This window comes from Squalius cephalus (assembly GCF_949319135.1).
Source record: "Squalius cephalus genome assembly, chromosome: 17".
In the NCBI taxonomy this organism is placed as follows: Eukaryota; Metazoa; Chordata; class Actinopteri; order Cypriniformes; family Leuciscidae; genus Squalius; species Squalius cephalus.
The window spans coordinates 9,120,771-9,136,673 of NC_137138.1; the positions used below are offsets into that span (position 1 = coordinate 9,120,771).

General features: G+C 39.3%; 1 protein-coding gene across 4 annotated transcripts in view; it reads left to right on the forward strand.

Moving 5' to 3' along the window:
- The window catches only part of LOC307144522 (putative E3 ubiquitin-protein ligase HERC1), a 65,134-nt gene that overhangs the window by 33,687 nt on the left and 15,544 nt on the right, over positions 1-15,903 (forward strand). For 3 of the 4 annotated variants that reach the window (XM_079846924.1, XM_079846925.1, XM_079846927.1), the window contains exons 38-60: positions 322-1,100; positions 1,429-1,630; positions 2,963-3,120; positions 4,037-4,120; positions 4,973-5,180; positions 5,414-5,541; positions 5,867-6,075; positions 6,396-6,664; positions 6,749-6,801; positions 7,420-7,617; positions 7,733-7,907; positions 8,571-8,829; positions 9,022-9,238; positions 10,121-10,383; positions 10,963-11,090; positions 11,244-11,368; positions 11,996-12,211; positions 12,311-12,438; positions 13,535-13,734; positions 14,372-14,486; positions 14,646-14,777; positions 14,867-14,968; positions 15,073-15,246. In XM_079846924.1, coding sequence (XP_079703050.1) covers positions 322-1,100; positions 1,429-1,630; positions 2,963-3,120; positions 4,037-4,120; positions 4,973-5,180; positions 5,414-5,541; positions 5,867-6,075; positions 6,396-6,664; positions 6,749-6,801; positions 7,420-7,617; positions 7,733-7,907; positions 8,571-8,829; positions 9,022-9,238; positions 10,121-10,383; positions 10,963-11,090; positions 11,244-11,368; positions 11,996-12,211; positions 12,311-12,438; positions 13,535-13,734; positions 14,372-14,486; positions 14,646-14,777; positions 14,867-14,968; positions 15,073-15,246 — 4,522 coding nt within the window. The remainder of the gene's footprint in view (positions 1-321; positions 1,101-1,428; positions 1,631-2,962; positions 3,121-4,036; positions 4,121-4,972; positions 5,181-5,413; positions 5,542-5,866; positions 6,076-6,395; positions 6,665-6,748; positions 6,802-7,419; positions 7,618-7,732; positions 7,908-8,570; positions 8,830-9,021; positions 9,239-10,120; positions 10,384-10,962; positions 11,091-11,243; positions 11,369-11,995; positions 12,212-12,310; positions 12,439-13,534; positions 13,735-14,371; positions 14,487-14,645; positions 14,778-14,866; positions 14,969-15,072; positions 15,247-15,903) is intronic. The other variant, XM_079846926.1, reaches the window with a different exon arrangement.

Here is a 15,903-nt window from a genome sequence, read left to right on the forward strand (position 1 = left end):
TTTTTGGCGTCAAAATGTTTTAAAACCCTTGTTTTAGAGTAAAATATAATGTTCTCCAGCACTGTCATTGGCTTCTGCCATTGTAATTTATGTATATTTTGTATGTTATATCTGTCCTGTTCTTTTTGCCAGTTGCATGCATTTTTTCCTTTTCGATTTCTTCACTTCCCTTTTCTTGTATTGTCTTTTGTCCTCTTCATTTTTTTCTAATCATGGTATCCTTTCCTTTCCACTCTTTTATTTCTGTCTTGCCCCCTTCCTCTCACTCCTCTCCTCATCTTCATTCTGCTTGTGACCTGCTGTGGTCCCACTAACCCAAAGCTTCCTGAATTCTTGGTCACCTAGCGACACGCCTCTTTCCTCCCTGGAGCCGTGTGACATCCCCCAGCTGGACGTGTCCCGCTGCCGTGGCCTCAAAGCATCGGTGTTGTTCGACCTCATCCTGATGACCGGCATCTTGGATGAGCAGGAGCTTCCTTCCGGATCATCCGCATTGCCAAGGAACCGAATCAGCTCAGAGGGCGGTCCGCGTAATGAGCTGGAGAGACGTTTGGATGAGGACATCGCTCGCATCATGATGGACGAAGAGGGAATGATGAGCTGTCCCGTGGATGAGGGTGAAAATAACCCAGAGGAGAGGAGAGAGGAGAACCAAGATGACATGTTCAGAACCCTCACACAGTCGAACGAGGACCGTGCTGGCGCCCCCTGTCCACCAATACTCGCACTCCAACCCAGGGTGGACTTCTTTGCTTTGGAACTTCGCGCAGTCCGCATTTCCTACCTCCTCTTGGGGGCGCTAAAATCTCTGGCTGTCATTCTGAGCTGCGGGAAGTTCACGGATCTTCTCCTGGTTCCCAAATCAGATGCAGGGGTCAGCGTAACTAGCCCTGACCCAGCGAGGACCTCTGCCGGTGGGGAGGAGAACGCCGAAACGCGCTCTGTGCTGCAGTTTGTGGTGCGGAGCATGGTGAAGTGGGCCGTCAGACCCTGTCCCATTAAACAGGCCATGGCTTTATCAGACCTCGAGAGAGCCCAGATCATCATCTTTAAAGGAGCATTGAACAGACTGCATGAGGATGGAAGCAAGGAACACAAAGGTTTGTTGCTTTTGCATTAACATGTGAACAAGCTGAAATGCTGAATGTGCTTTATTCAGTTGTTTACCACCTTTACTGTTCAAAAATAACTATATACTATACATACTGTATATAACTACTATACCAAGACAATTTAATAGAATTAATATAATATTTCATTTATTAATATTATTAATAGTAGCAGTAGTTGTATTATTTCATTTAGCTTAGAAAAGTAAAAGTCTGTAATAATAATACCTGATGATAATGATAATAATTATAACAGGTATATTTTTAATTTCTTTGTTTTCTTGTGTATTAATTAATTAATTTGTGTTTGTGTACGTAGATTCAGGGGGTCACTCTTCCTCTCAGCCAGTGTCCAAATCCTCCAGTTCAGTCTCGCTTTACAGCAACGGCTCTGAGGGCACCGCCATCTTCGGCCAGTCAGCTTCACCCTCCACCAATGACCTCACAGCCTCCCTCCTCACCGCCCTGCAGGCTGACGGCCTGGACAACTTTAACCCTTTCCTGCCCATCAACCTGCTCCAGTGAGTTTCTCTTTCATCCCGTTGCAATTTATTCTCTATATGATCTCATTGCTAGCCTGGCTAACGTCAGACCTCGTCTCATTGAGACGTGGTCTGGGAACCACATGTTCATTTTCTCGTATTTGAGGCGTGGTTTACGAATGCCCAGAGCCGTTTATTGGGCGCTATACGAATGTCTATCAAATGCGCCTGTACGTAGCTCATAGCCAATCGTTTCAATTAGACCAGATGACGTATGTAGAGCGACATAAATTCGACGAGGAAGAAGACGAAATAAACTTGCGTTCTAAACTACTTAGAACACTATCTAAGGCTGCATCGAAAGGTAACTTCGCGTCTGATGCCATGTTGGATCCATAGATATAAACAAACTGCTTCGGTGTGTCGCATAGACGTCGTCATCGTCTTGCTGCTCCCTCCCCGTTCTGTGATTGGTTCCCTTTTTGAGGGGAAAATCTGGTCCATGGTGTCCAGGCTGCCTAGCAGCGTGAATGAAATCGTGCTGCGCGCAAGGCAGGATGGGGAAACCCAGGCTATCTCATTGCAGTGAGCTCTCAAATGTGAAGTGAACAATATCTGCACCATTATTGTCACCATATTATGTAATAAAATAGAATAGAATAGAATAGAATAGAATAGAATAGAATAGAATAGAAAATATTAAGCAATAATATAATATATTCCACAAACGTAGACCATCACCAGATTCCACCACTTCTCAGACCGACAAGTGCCGATTCAACATGTTTAATCAGTGAAAACAAGCTCCAACAGCCAAAACCCGATGAACGTGTCTGTCGGTGCAGTTTGAGTTGGCCTTAAAGGAACCTATGAATTAGTGAAATAATTATGAAGTACTATGAAGTAATGCCAGTTTAATGATGACATCTCCTGTAACATCTCCTTAATGGCGATTGTTCTGGCACTTAAAATGTGTACAGTTTGTAATTACTCTGCCATTTACTGTCAGTTTGAAGACAAAACCAAAGGGACATGAAAAGAGTTTCAGTCTAACACACACACTGTAAACTCTCTGACGTGTCTGGATGTTCTTACTCCAGATCGCTGTCGTCTGAGACACTCACACAGGTTACTGAGAGTGTGAATGAGAATACAGGTAAGTGTGTGAGTGTAAAGCTGTGGCTGTGTGCGTTATAACCCCACAAACACATGCTCCTCTCTTAACCTCAAGTGTCTGAGCATGGCTTAATGACACAAGGGTGATTTAACACCTCAACATAACACGTGCTCAACTGAATGTTTGTTCTAGAGCTGGTGCTAGCGGTTCTCCTGTGTCTGTGTGTGCATGTGTGTGTGGCTGGGCTCCTCTAGGCGGATGGTGCTGGCCCGTTTTCCCACATTGGCAGGTCTTGTCCACAGTCCGGTTCTGCCCCCCGGGCTCAGCCTGACGAGCTCAGCGTCCTGTGAGGGCTTCACTGAGCAGCAGACCAGCTTCCTGGAGCCCTGTGGTCAGACCAGGACCCCCGTGGGTAAGACTGACAGCGCAGGTTTCATAACGTCCAGACAAACTCTTGGAATATAAGGGACTAGTAAAAGCGGATGTCTAGCATATGGTGTCCATGGACATGGTTTATCTGGTCAGATGATGTTCCTGTGATTATTTAATTGTTTTTTTTAACAAACTAACATCAAGATTGGTTTTTGTAGCACCGGAATTTGAGAAGTTTCCTTTAAGTTGAGAACTTAACCCTGATGGCCCGTGCATGTTTAAGTTTTTTTTTTTTTTTTTACTCACTGATTGCAAGAAATGTGTTTGCCTTTTTTGTGCAATTTCACACCCAGTTAAATGGCACCTTGAATCTCACAATGCATTACAAGACCAATTGCTTCTATACATATATTTATATTTTTATGCAATTTTTTTTTTATGAAAATAAAAAAAGTAAATAAATAAATATATTTGTACTAATTAAAAGAATATATTACAAAATATTTGTATATGATACTTAATATATTTAATTATATTGTCAGCATAATCTGAGTGAAAACTAAATTGACAAATAAATAAATAAAACTTCAAATAAAATTAGGCATTATGAAATTATTTTTTATATATATATATCACACATTTGATTTGTGACTAAGAAAAATGATATTGGGCATTGTTTTACTTCAAATATAACCTTTATAAAATAAAATAAAATATATAAGATAAGATAAAATAAAATATAATATAATATATAAAATGGTAAAAATAAATGAATAATTTAATAATAATTGAATTTGTAGTCCAAGTCCTCAGCCTGCTTTAGCACATTTACTTTATTTTTTAAATGGATATATTTCATAAATAATTAATTAATCATATTTTCCTGACTGGATCAGTCAGCCCAGTCCAGACATATTCTGATTCATCACTTAATCATTTTTATTTCTGTCCTTCAGAACAGCCCCAAATGTTTGTCCCAGTTCGCTTGCTTGAAATGGGCTTCTCAATGAGACACATCTACAGGGCCATGGAGGCAGCAGGTACCAACAAGTGCTTGCAACATCTAGACTCATTCTTACCTGTTTAAGGAGACAATCATGTTATTAGATTACTGTTAAACTCCTCTTATATGGTTACAGTAGTCAGTTTTACTGAATTTTCAAAGCAGTGCAGTTATTCAGAAATAGAAATATTGGATAACAATGTCGAGTTTTGTATTGCATTTGATTGTTTTTGTAACTGAATAATTATTTACTGGTGATTCACTCATTACACTTCCCCTGTGAGATCCTGCTTCAATTCACCCCTCACTGTTCTTCCCCACTGGAACACTCGGCTGAATCACGGGAAATATTAGTGGAGCACCGCATGAAGTCTTATTAAGTGTTAACAAATGTTCGCAATTTTACTAAATTCTTCATAATGTTTTGCATATTTTTTTTCATACTTATTGCTATCAAAATCAAAACAAAAAGTGTGTGTGTGTGTGTGTACTGTATGCTTTGTATCATTTTTATTGCATACTTACATTTTCTTGAGCAGTACAGGTTTACAAAAATAAAATTGTATATATATTTTATTTATTTTTGTCCGCAAAGCCAACTTTAAAAATTAGTCAGTTCCAAAAAAAAAAAAATCAAGTAAATGCAAACATTTTTTTTACATTTTGGCTGCTTTTCCTTCGCTATCTGGTTCAAAAGGTCAGTTTCCATTGTTTTTGTTTTTAAATTAAATAAAAAAAAATTCTTAAGAAATTTATTCTCAGACATAATTGGTCCTAATTTCAAGCTCATTTCAAGCTTTTTAAGTTTATGAGAAATCATAAATTCAGTCAAGTGTGTCCAAACGTTTTTGGGGGTATTCTCCCTGACCCTTTTTGTGACATCTCTTAGGGGTCACTGGAGAGGTGGACTCGCGCACCATCGAGGTGCTGGCCAGCTGGATGCTGGAACACCCCATCACAGAGGAGCAGCAGGCGGGAGAGGGCTCGTCTGTAGGGGGCGCCACTGATACACCCTCATCTGAAGGGCCTGAGACGGTCCAGTGCCCCGAGTCTCCTGCTCCTCTGACCCTACAGGAGAGCAGAGAACCCAACGAGAGGTGAATTCACACATCCAGGCACAACACAAAGTGACAAGCAATAAATCACATCTCTTGCATATTAATCAGTCCTAATCAACCGCAACTGATAGTAAGATATTTTGATGGCCACTTGGTTTCAATAGCTATGTTTCCATCCACCTATTTTTATGCAAACAAATTGGGGTACGCAACAGAGCACACTGCATGGAATATCGTATTTATTCATGTGTGTATTCCGATGTGTTTTCCAGTCTGTTAGCAGGTTTGGACCTGGTGGAGAGAGAGAACTTCTTAGATGTTCACCTCACGAGGAACAGACCTCCTCCTGCACGGAGACAGCGGTCTGGAGTGGGTCAGAGAACATCCTTCAGGAGAGCAGGTCAGATTTCACACAGTGCACACTACCGTTCAGAAGTTTGGGGTCAGCATGATAAAAAAAAAAAAAAAAAAATACTTTTATTCAGCTAGGATGCATCAAATTAATCAAAATTGTATGTAAAGACATTTATGATGTTACAAAAAAGTTATTTAAAAAACATTAAAAATCTTACAGAATACCAACCTTAAACTTTTAAACAGTAGTGTTCATGGATATGTAAATGTATGTGGATGTGAACTGCTTACCCAGAGTGTATCGTACATTAAGAAGGACACATTTCAGTGACTCTGCCCTGAAGTTTGCTCCCCTATCTTGTCTGTTTCAGACTCCCCGTCTCCCAGTCCTGTCCCATCGCTGTACAGGCAGGACGTGGGAGTGGCAGAGTGGCCGGAGCGGGCTGAAACGCACCCGTTTGCTGCTGAAGAAGACTCAGAGCTGGGCTATATGGATGACCCATACCACGAAGAGCCCTATGAGGAGCTGCTCACCCCAGAGTTCATCACCTCTGAGAGGGACACGCTGTGGATGGTAGAGGTGCTGGAGACTGACTATCATACTATCTATCATACTTTTCACATTTACCATTTTATTTTTCCATCCATATATCCATTGATTTATATTTCAATCAAATATAATTTATTATTTTCCATTCTGTCATTTTTTATTTATCACTTTATCGTTCTGTGTATCATTTATCGGTCTGTTTTTTCATCGTTCTATCTTTCGTGTATTATTTCTGTTGTTTGTTTTGTTCTGTCGGTCTGTTGTTCTGTTGAGTGCATATTATTTGTCCGTGTATGAATGTATTTTTCATTTCTCCTTCACTGTACCAACATATGTGTGTTTTGTCTCAGGGAAGAGAAGAGCACCCAGATCCCCATGAGATGGTGGAGTGTGAGTTGTGTAACACTCTCACCCTGCAGTTCAACAACCACATGAAGCGTCACCACCCAGGTTGCGGTCAGAGCGCCGGTCGCCGTGGTTACCGCAGCAACGGGGCCTATGTGGACGGCTGGTTCGGAGGCGAATGCGGATCAGGAAGCCCATACTACCTCCTGTGCAGTTCATGCAGGGAAAAGTATCTGGCTTCCAACCTGGGCGTTATGAACTCCAAACAGGATAGGTGATGATGAGGAAATTATGAGCGTGTTGTAGGCATTTACCTTTTATATATTGCAACCTAGATGATGTTTTTTTTCTTCTTCAGGGCAAGAGGTTTGGCGTCTGATCTGATTGGTCAGTTGGATGGTACATCAGAAGGTATTTGTCCAGTTATTTTTCTGTTAAAACAAACCTGTGCTGTTTTATTAAGGCAAAACACTACAGGCAAAAACGTTGTTTTTTTAATGCAGTCGTCAATTTTGAGTTTTTGGGCTATTTGGCTCTTTATGACTTTTCATTCTTGTGGAAAGAAAATATCAGTTTATTTTATTGCTGGTATATATGAAGGTTTTATTCATAAATAGTTTGTCTGGCTTTATACAATGTTTTATTCCTTGAAACATGGTAAATGTTTTTGTTTTTTATTTGGCTGTTGACAATATTTTCAGATATATGGAGCGATTTAAAAAGAGATATACAAAATCCCCAATGGGGATATGTCAACAAAATAAAACAATAATTTTGAACCTGGCTTGATTCAATGTTCAGATTTCTGTTCTGGAAATGTATAGAAAGTAGTGCATATTTAATTAGAAAATGCCTGATTTGCATTTTTAAACATAACATTTCAGAAAACTGGTAATGCAAAAAAGGTTAACAATTCGTAATTTAATGTGGAATTATGGTGATATCTATTAGGTAATTGTTTAAACTACTGTATTCACCAGGGGTGTCTTGCCATGAATTCATGTGTAATGATTTGAATTTGTGTGTTAGATGAGTGGGATCCAGGTAACCAGGAAGACTCCGACTCGGACCGGCTTACAGGTTTGGAGGACTTTGGGATTCTTCTGAGACCTTTGGGTCTGAGTGAGAAGAAGCCCGTGCCCGACCCCATCCCCTTCATGGAACACGACCCTCTTGGAGCTCTGGTCAGTGGCCTAGCCACTGGTGACAACAACCTGCTTTACAAAGGTAATATTCTCATATTCAACAACTATGTTTACAGTTGTCCGATACATATTGCATGTAAGAGCTTCCCAAAATCACAGTGAAATGCATCACATTGTTGTTTATTCAATGTGTGTAGGTGTTGTTAGCACTGAGCTGAAGAGCTCCTCGGTTCCTCTGAGTCTAGGGGAGCAGGCAGCATCCCTTCGGGAACCCCAGGAGAGACTGTTGGCTCTGAGGAGAGTCACCTCCACCACTCAGATCCTGCTAGCCTACAGTATGGTGATGAGAGCTCTCTCACAGACCTACTCCAGGTAACAACCACTCGCACACCTCCGCCTTACTGCCCTGCAGAATATCTGACATGTCACACTGTGATTGATCCATCAATGTCTGACTGACCTGAGCCTTGCAGAATTCCATCATTCAGCCATCATTCAAAAATGTTTTACCCTTCCCTTGGCCCTTTAATTTAATTTGACCGATTTGTTCATTCTTTCAAATACTAATACAGGTATATTACTCTCAGTTCTTTTTAAAACTGTTTACTATTTACTTCATTTAAATCCATTCTGCACAATGCATTCTCACACTCATAAACCCCTTCAGACATATCCAGAATCTTCTTACTGTGATGATCCATCAGATTCTGACTGATTTTTACAAGATCACCAACTCACCAGCAATTCAACCCCTTCCTTACAATCAACCACATGCTCTCTTTTAAATCTGCCATCCAGTCAACATCATATGGATAGAACCAAGTCCCTGTCCTTCATTTTTTTTTTTTTTTTTTCTGTAATCTGTTTTAGATGTGCATAACAATACGAAACAAATAATCTGTTGCTACTTCCGTTAGATCGCAACATTCTGTTTTTATATACATATGTATATACACAATGTGTATATGTTATTGTAAATTACGATGTACATTATGAACTGTCTCTCAAAGCTCTCTCTGTCCCTGTTTGTTACAGTAGTTCAGTGTGTAATCAGTCCAGTGGTCTGGAAGCTCTGGGTCTGGCTGACATCCGTATCCTGGTGCGACTGATGTGTCTGGCAGCAGGGGGGCGTGTCCAGACTGTCCACACAGGTGTGGACCAGCAGGGGGTGGGGCGTGGCTCTGTGAACGATCGCACAGGCTCCGCCTTTCTGTCGTTCCTCAGCTCAGCTATCGGCAGTTTAGTGTCCCACAGTCCTGCTGCCTACAGAGAGTTAGTGGATATCTGCACTCAGGTACACACACTCACTCTCACTCTCTCTCTCTCTCTCTCTCACTCTCTCTCTCTCTATCCTCCCGACTACTCTGCTAATGTTTCTCACCTCATTATCCTTGTTGCGCTCTTCATCATTCTCTCCTTTGAGCTCATTTAATCATCCTGTCTTCCTCCTAATCATGCTGTCTCACCTGCATGTCCTTCCTCTCAGGATCTCATGGCAGCAGCCACAGGGATGAACATCAGTGCTATCACCGATCCGCAGCAGAGAATGAGGCAAAGCTCCGCCCTGAAGGGAGCGATGCAGGAGCCGAGAGAACTGACTCCGCCCACCTTCCTGGTCACACAGAGTCTGGTGTCCCTCCTTACTGAGAAAGGCATCCGATTCCGTTACAAGGTGGAAAGAAGCGAATCCACTGAATCAAAGGGTAAAAAATTACATTTTCTTGACTCAAACAGGTACATATATATTATATGGTTATAATTATTTTTTATATAATAAAAAAAAATTGTATTTCATGCTCCATAAAAGTTTCATTTAGACCAGGAATTCCCAAAATGTATTGTCAGCCAAACCCATTGGACCTCAAATGATTAATTAAACAATTAACATTTTAAGTTAATATTTAAATAATTTAACAACACATTTGCATATTTATGGTGCTTTGACGGTGGCTAAATAGTAATATTTCTTTTAATAAATTAATAAAATAAAATATTTATTTTCTTAGTATGTGATTATATTTGATTATTTGATCTATTTTTAGTTTATTTATTTGTTTTGTTTTTACTTTTCATAAGTCCCACTGTCACGGAAATCCTGCAAGTATATTTTACATTTTTATTATTTAAATATTTATATTTGTTATCTTTTCATTCTTTTTTTTTATTTTTTTTATTTTTTTTTTATTAGCTTTTCATAAGTCCTGCTGAATTAGGATTTTTATTTAAAAAAAATTGCCTAAACTGTCTATTAAAGTATCAGTGAATTTTAACATCATGATTACCAGGACTGAAAAGTCATAATAAGGAATGTTCTATAGTGAATTTAAATATTTTATCTCTAAAATATGTAATTGGTTAGAAAGTGTTCCTTGAGAATGCAGTCACTACAAAAAATGACTACTTAATTAATAACTAACTAACTAACCAGTGATCATGAATGACTGGAAAAGTCATGGACAGTGGTTTTGGGAACCCTGCTGGTTTTGGTTCTAGTGACTCACTTGTCTACCCATATATCAACTTTAAATGCCAATAAAAGATTTGCTATTAATTTATCCTAATTAACGGCACATGTCATTGGACAGAAGGTGGAACCCCTCCACCCTCAGGTCCGCCTCTCTCTCAAGCAGGGGTACGGGTCGGACCACTGGAGCTGACTAATGCGCTCGCTGCCTGTGCCCTGTCGGCCAGGCTGACCAGCAGACACCGTCAATGGGCGACACAACAGCTGGTCCAGGCCCTGGCGGTTTTTGAGAAAGACAACACCGCCAGACCCCAGACATACAGTGACATGGCCGGAGATCTGCGCAAGTGCCCCGTAAGGAAGCTGGAAGGACATCAGAACAGGGTAAAGAGGACATTGATACAACACTTATAGAAACATGCTAGATGTCTCGCAAATTAATTCATTGTAACACAACTGCTAATAGACACAATCAGAAGCTCAGTTTGATGCTTAACCTGCTTAAGCTTTGCATTCAAATTTAAATATATTTAAATAAAGATAATATCTTATATATATATATATATATATATATATATATATATATATATATATATATACAAAAATGATAAAAAAATCTTATATATATATATATATTCGATTTTTGTAAAAGAAAATAATACTTTTATTCAGCAAGGATGCATTACATTGATCAAAAGTGCCAGTAAATACTTGTAAATAACAGTAAATAATGTTACAAAAGATTTCTATTTCATATTAAAACTATCTTTTGAACTTTCTATTTTTCAAGTCCTGAAAACATAGTATCACGCTACAATGTTTTCAACATTGATAATTGTCTGTCTGTCTATCTGAGCTATTGTTATATATTCTAAATATAAACAGAGCTATTCTTACTGTGAACTTTGTCCAGGGCATCACAGAATGTCTTGACTTGTTTGTAATTGGCTGTTGTGTTTGTAGGTGAGCAGCTGCAGCTGGAATACAGAACAAGGTCTGTTGGCCACCGGCTCACAGGACGGAACGGTTCGACTGTGGGCCATAACACCAAACACAACAGAGCTGCAGCACACACACACCTGCACTGTCAGGTGAGACTCCTTGCTTTTCGTCTCTTTGATTAGGATAGGGAGAAATCCAAATGTTTCATAGGTCTGATGGGAAATAACATTTTCTGTAGAATGAGATGGAAATGGATGCTTTGGGCTCTGACAGCTCTGTGTTTGTGTGTGTCTTCTCTGTAGCGAGGACGCTCAGAGCTCAGATGGTTCGATGGGATCTCATCTGCTGTCCGCTGTCTTGTGGAGCGCAGGGGGAACTCTACTGGCTGCGTTCCAGAACAAACTCATCAACATCTGGACCATCAACGGTCAGACCAGCATTACACTGTCACATATCCACACACACAGTTACAGCTCTTCTGCTGCCAAGTCTTGTGTAATCGAACATGTATAATGTACTTTATAGTTGATTGTAAGAGTAACGCCAGCACTCTTCTGAAAACGCCTTGCTGCTGTCGCTTGAGAGCCCAGCGTTCTTTTCCATTGAGATACGTAATATCCGTGGAACTGTTAGTAGTGTCTGATTTCGCAAATCGTTTGTTTCTAAATAAATTAAATTGAAACTGGAAATATAAAAATATAAACTAGCAAAATATTAGTGTACATTTTTCATCTAATATTTATTTTTATTTTATTTCAACTTTATTTCAATTACTGTAAAATTTAAATATCAACCAAAAAGAGTTTGGGTCATTTTTGCCAAAAATGCTTGAGTGATGGGGCTAGTTGTTATGCAGTTCTATGGTGTTCTATGCAATGTTTTTCACAAATTCTATCATCTTTTAGTGGTGCTTGTCTTGACTAATAATTTCATAGTCTAACATTCCAAATCCCAATAGAAACGTCCTGCAGTGTATTTACGTGCATCTGAAAATGTCCTGGACATATTGGATATAGTACAAGCAATTTATTTGTGTTTGTCTTCTTTCCTGTAGGTACTCAGGCACACATAGAGGCTCAGTCGTCCTGGGTCACTGCACTCTCGTGGGTTCAGACCTCCTCTCCATTCTTCAGTCAGGAAGCCTGTAGTCAGGTCAGTCCTCCTGAGAGTCTGCTGGTTGGACGGCTGGACGGCTCCCTCTGCTGGCTGGAGGTCACAGAGGACTTGAGGGTGGAGAGAACAGAGCTCACTCACTGCCACAGAAAAGAAGGTTGGTGGCAAAAAAAAGTGCTAAAGATCTCTCTGTTTTAATCTGCTTGGAGAAATTCTGTAGCGAATGAACTTTGTGTGTGTTTTTCCTCCTGTTCAGCACCTCAGTGTCTGGCCTGGTACAGTGTTGATAAACCCTTTGCTGTGGGCTATCCTGATGGCAAAATTCTCCTCGCAACAGCAGAGAGCTATGAAACCGAACCACCCATTCTGCTAACAGCATTTCCTGTGAGTAAGAAGTCATCAAAACACTCACACGCTGCATGCTAAATCGCATACTTTCTGAGTAGGTACCAGGTAGATATCAACTCATTTTAATGATTCAGTTTACATTTACATTTAGTCATTTAGCAGACGCTTTTGTCCAAAGCGACTTACAAATTAGGACTAAATTAAGCGAGTCATCGTGAAGAGGCAAAAACAACGCAAGAAGTGCTCAAAATACGAAGTTCAGGCATTGTTCAGAGTAGCATAAGCCCGATAAGCGAGGATTAAAGGAAAAGGAAAGAATTATTTTTTTTTGTTCAACTTCAGTTGGTTCAACTTCAGTGGAACCGAAGTTTGTAAGCATTTATAAATCACTAGACTGTAAGTGATAAGTGACGTGGATTTAGAAAATATTTTCTTAGTTTTTTATATATATTTTTTTTTTTACATATTTTTTAAGATCTGATTTGTGTGACATCATTAAAGGAGTAAAAACACTCTCATTTATATAATTTAATCAATACTGGTGTTAGTTCCTAGTAGTTAGGAATAGTAGCTTTTAAATATTTACAGTAGCTTTTAAATACTAACATTCAAAAGTTTGGGGTCAATGCGATTTATGTAATGATACTGAAAATTTAGCTTTGCATCACAGGAATAAATTACATTTTAAAATATATTAAATCCGAAAATATTTATTTTTAATTGAAGTAATATTTCACAATATTACTGTTTTTACTGTATTTTCGATCATATAAATGCAGCCTTGATGAACATAAGAGAGCTTTCAAAAACATTAAAGATTCATTATTTAATCACAAAAATAAATGTTATTCTTAAATAAAATGCTACATGGGGACTGGAACACTTTTAAATGATGAAATTTTGTATATATATATATATATATATATATATATATATATATATATATATATATATATATATATATATATATATATATATAAACCATACAAATAAACTGATTTAATAAAATAAAATGTCTTAACTCTGCACAGCCTAGACAGTTTGGGATTTTGTGTGAAACCCAGGCCATTATTGTACACAAATAAACCTATATTTTTTGAGAGTGACGGTTTTTTTTTTTTTTTTTTTTCAGGAGAGTGTGAGTGCACTCAGGTGGGACCCTACAGGACATCTACTGCTGTCTGTTGGCCGCTCTGAGGTGGTGAAGATATGGGGTCGTGCCAGCGGCGCGTGGGTCACCCTCCACTCTCTGTTCCACACGGGCACCGTCAACACGGCCGAGTGGTGCCCTCTGCCCGGGAGAGGGGCGGAGCCTCGTCTTATGATGGCAGTGTGAGTGTGGCATATGTTTAATAATCATTAAAGCAAACATATATGTTCAGAACTAGTGCAAATTAACATATTCCCAACCACTTCAGTATTTAGCAATTTGCTGGTGGTGTTACTACTCATTTCACGTGTGAAAAAGTGAAGCAATACTAACAGAATCCATTTACATATAGAATTAAGCAAGAGGAGATGTGGTTGAGGCAGAAGGCAGAAAGTCCTGCATACGCCAATAGATACGAAATTCTGTCGTTTTCACTTGAAGATAAAGATATTACAAAACAGATAGGGTGTATTTTCATTTCATGCCGACTTTAAGGTCTTAGAGGGGGGTGAAAATAGAGGAAAATGTGTTAAATTATATTACGACAGCTTTGGTGGATGAAACCTTGACTAACTTTATAAGTGGCTTTAAAAGGTGCTACAAAAGTGTATAATATGGCACTTTTATTATTTCTTCACACCATTTACTTGAATAATGGGTAACAGATATCTCAGAGGAGCTTTTGAGAGCTTTAAACCAGTACTTCATGAAGTATTTTTAGGATATATAGACATTTAGCTGTCATGTTGGTACTCAAGGATGCACAGGTGTATAATCCGTCATCCAAGTGTTTTGATTTTCCTTTCTTCATTTCCTCAGTGGATGTCAAAATGGCCTCCTGTATGTGTGGACTCTTCCTCAAGGGGGCACTAATGTCTCAGTGCCCAATTTCCTCACCCCATCTACCAGCCAAGACAAGAGCAGTGCCATCAAGGTCAGGATAATATATGTATCTTTTTTTTGGGAGATAATTTGCTCGGGATAAATTAAGCTTTCTTATTTATTACCTGTTTAACCTTACCTTTAATTCACTTTTGCTCTGTTAGATTAAATGTGTCACTAAAGGAGTTTTTTTGGTGTGTGTGTATTTCAGCGAGGTAATGCTAAATGTGTGTTCCGACTGAGTGGACACATTACCGCGGTAAAGACGCTGTCATTTTGCCCCAGTGGGCTTGCTCTGGTGTCTGGAGGAATCGGAGGGGTGCTCAACATCTGGTCTCTCAGGGTGAGTCAAACACTTCTTTTTGGCGTTTCTTTTATTAGCTTTACAAAACTCCTGTTTTTGATTGTAAACACTCCTCTCATCTGTTCTAGGATGGTTCAGTCCTGCAGACTGTGGTTACAGGAATGGGCTCTGTAGTTTGTACCACCTGGATACAACACATAGGGGTGACTGCTTGTTCTGGAAGGTCAAAGGTACTAAATACTTCCTGAAAATGTGTTTAATTTAATAAATATTTTATTCAAAAATGGTTTAAGCAATGCTTAATGCATGTACCTATCTGTTTCTCCAATCTCAGGATGTTTTGCTAATTCGCTGTACCCCAGACTGGATCTCTCAGAATCACATTCTGGCCTCCTGCCGTTCTGTTCTACGCAGTCAGGGCATTCTGGGATTGAATCGTGCTCCCTGCATGGCTGTCTTTCTTGAGCGCCTTCCCACACTGCTTCAAGAGCAGTACAGCTATGAGAAGGTACATACACTTTCTCATCAAAACTGAAAATTCAAAATTCACTACATATATTGTCCTTTTAATGAGCTATATTTTGCTCTCTTCATGTTATGGCCTATAACTATGAAGGTAAAAGAGTAGTAAAACTCGAGAGCATGTCGATGTGAATTTGAGGACTTGTACAATAAATATTCGTACTTGTACGCTAAAATTCACACTCACAGCTCCGATGTGAAAACTTGTAAAATACAAATCTGAAGTTGACTTTTGAGATTTGCACTCGCAGACAATAGTCACAAATGTGTAAATTGCCATTCACAAAAATACGACAGACAAACTTGTAGTACATAGTTGCACTTATTCTTTCATTCACGTTCGCAGTACAACCACAATTAGGCACTTGCAACTTCTCAAATCTGTCACTGCAATTTCAAATGTCGCGCGTTGACTTTTGCTACTCTTTTTGCGATATATTAGATGCAAAACTAACTTGTGCACTTGCAACTCAGTGGCGGCGAGAGAGAAAGGCGGGGGAGGGGGCAAAGGAGTCGTTTTATTGGTTGGCTCCTAGCCAATGAAATGTGACCTATTTTGTACGCAATGATGTCACGAAACCCGTGTCCTCCTCTGAGACGTTCTGAACGGTGCTTAATGCATTAGACAGTGATATTAAAAGAA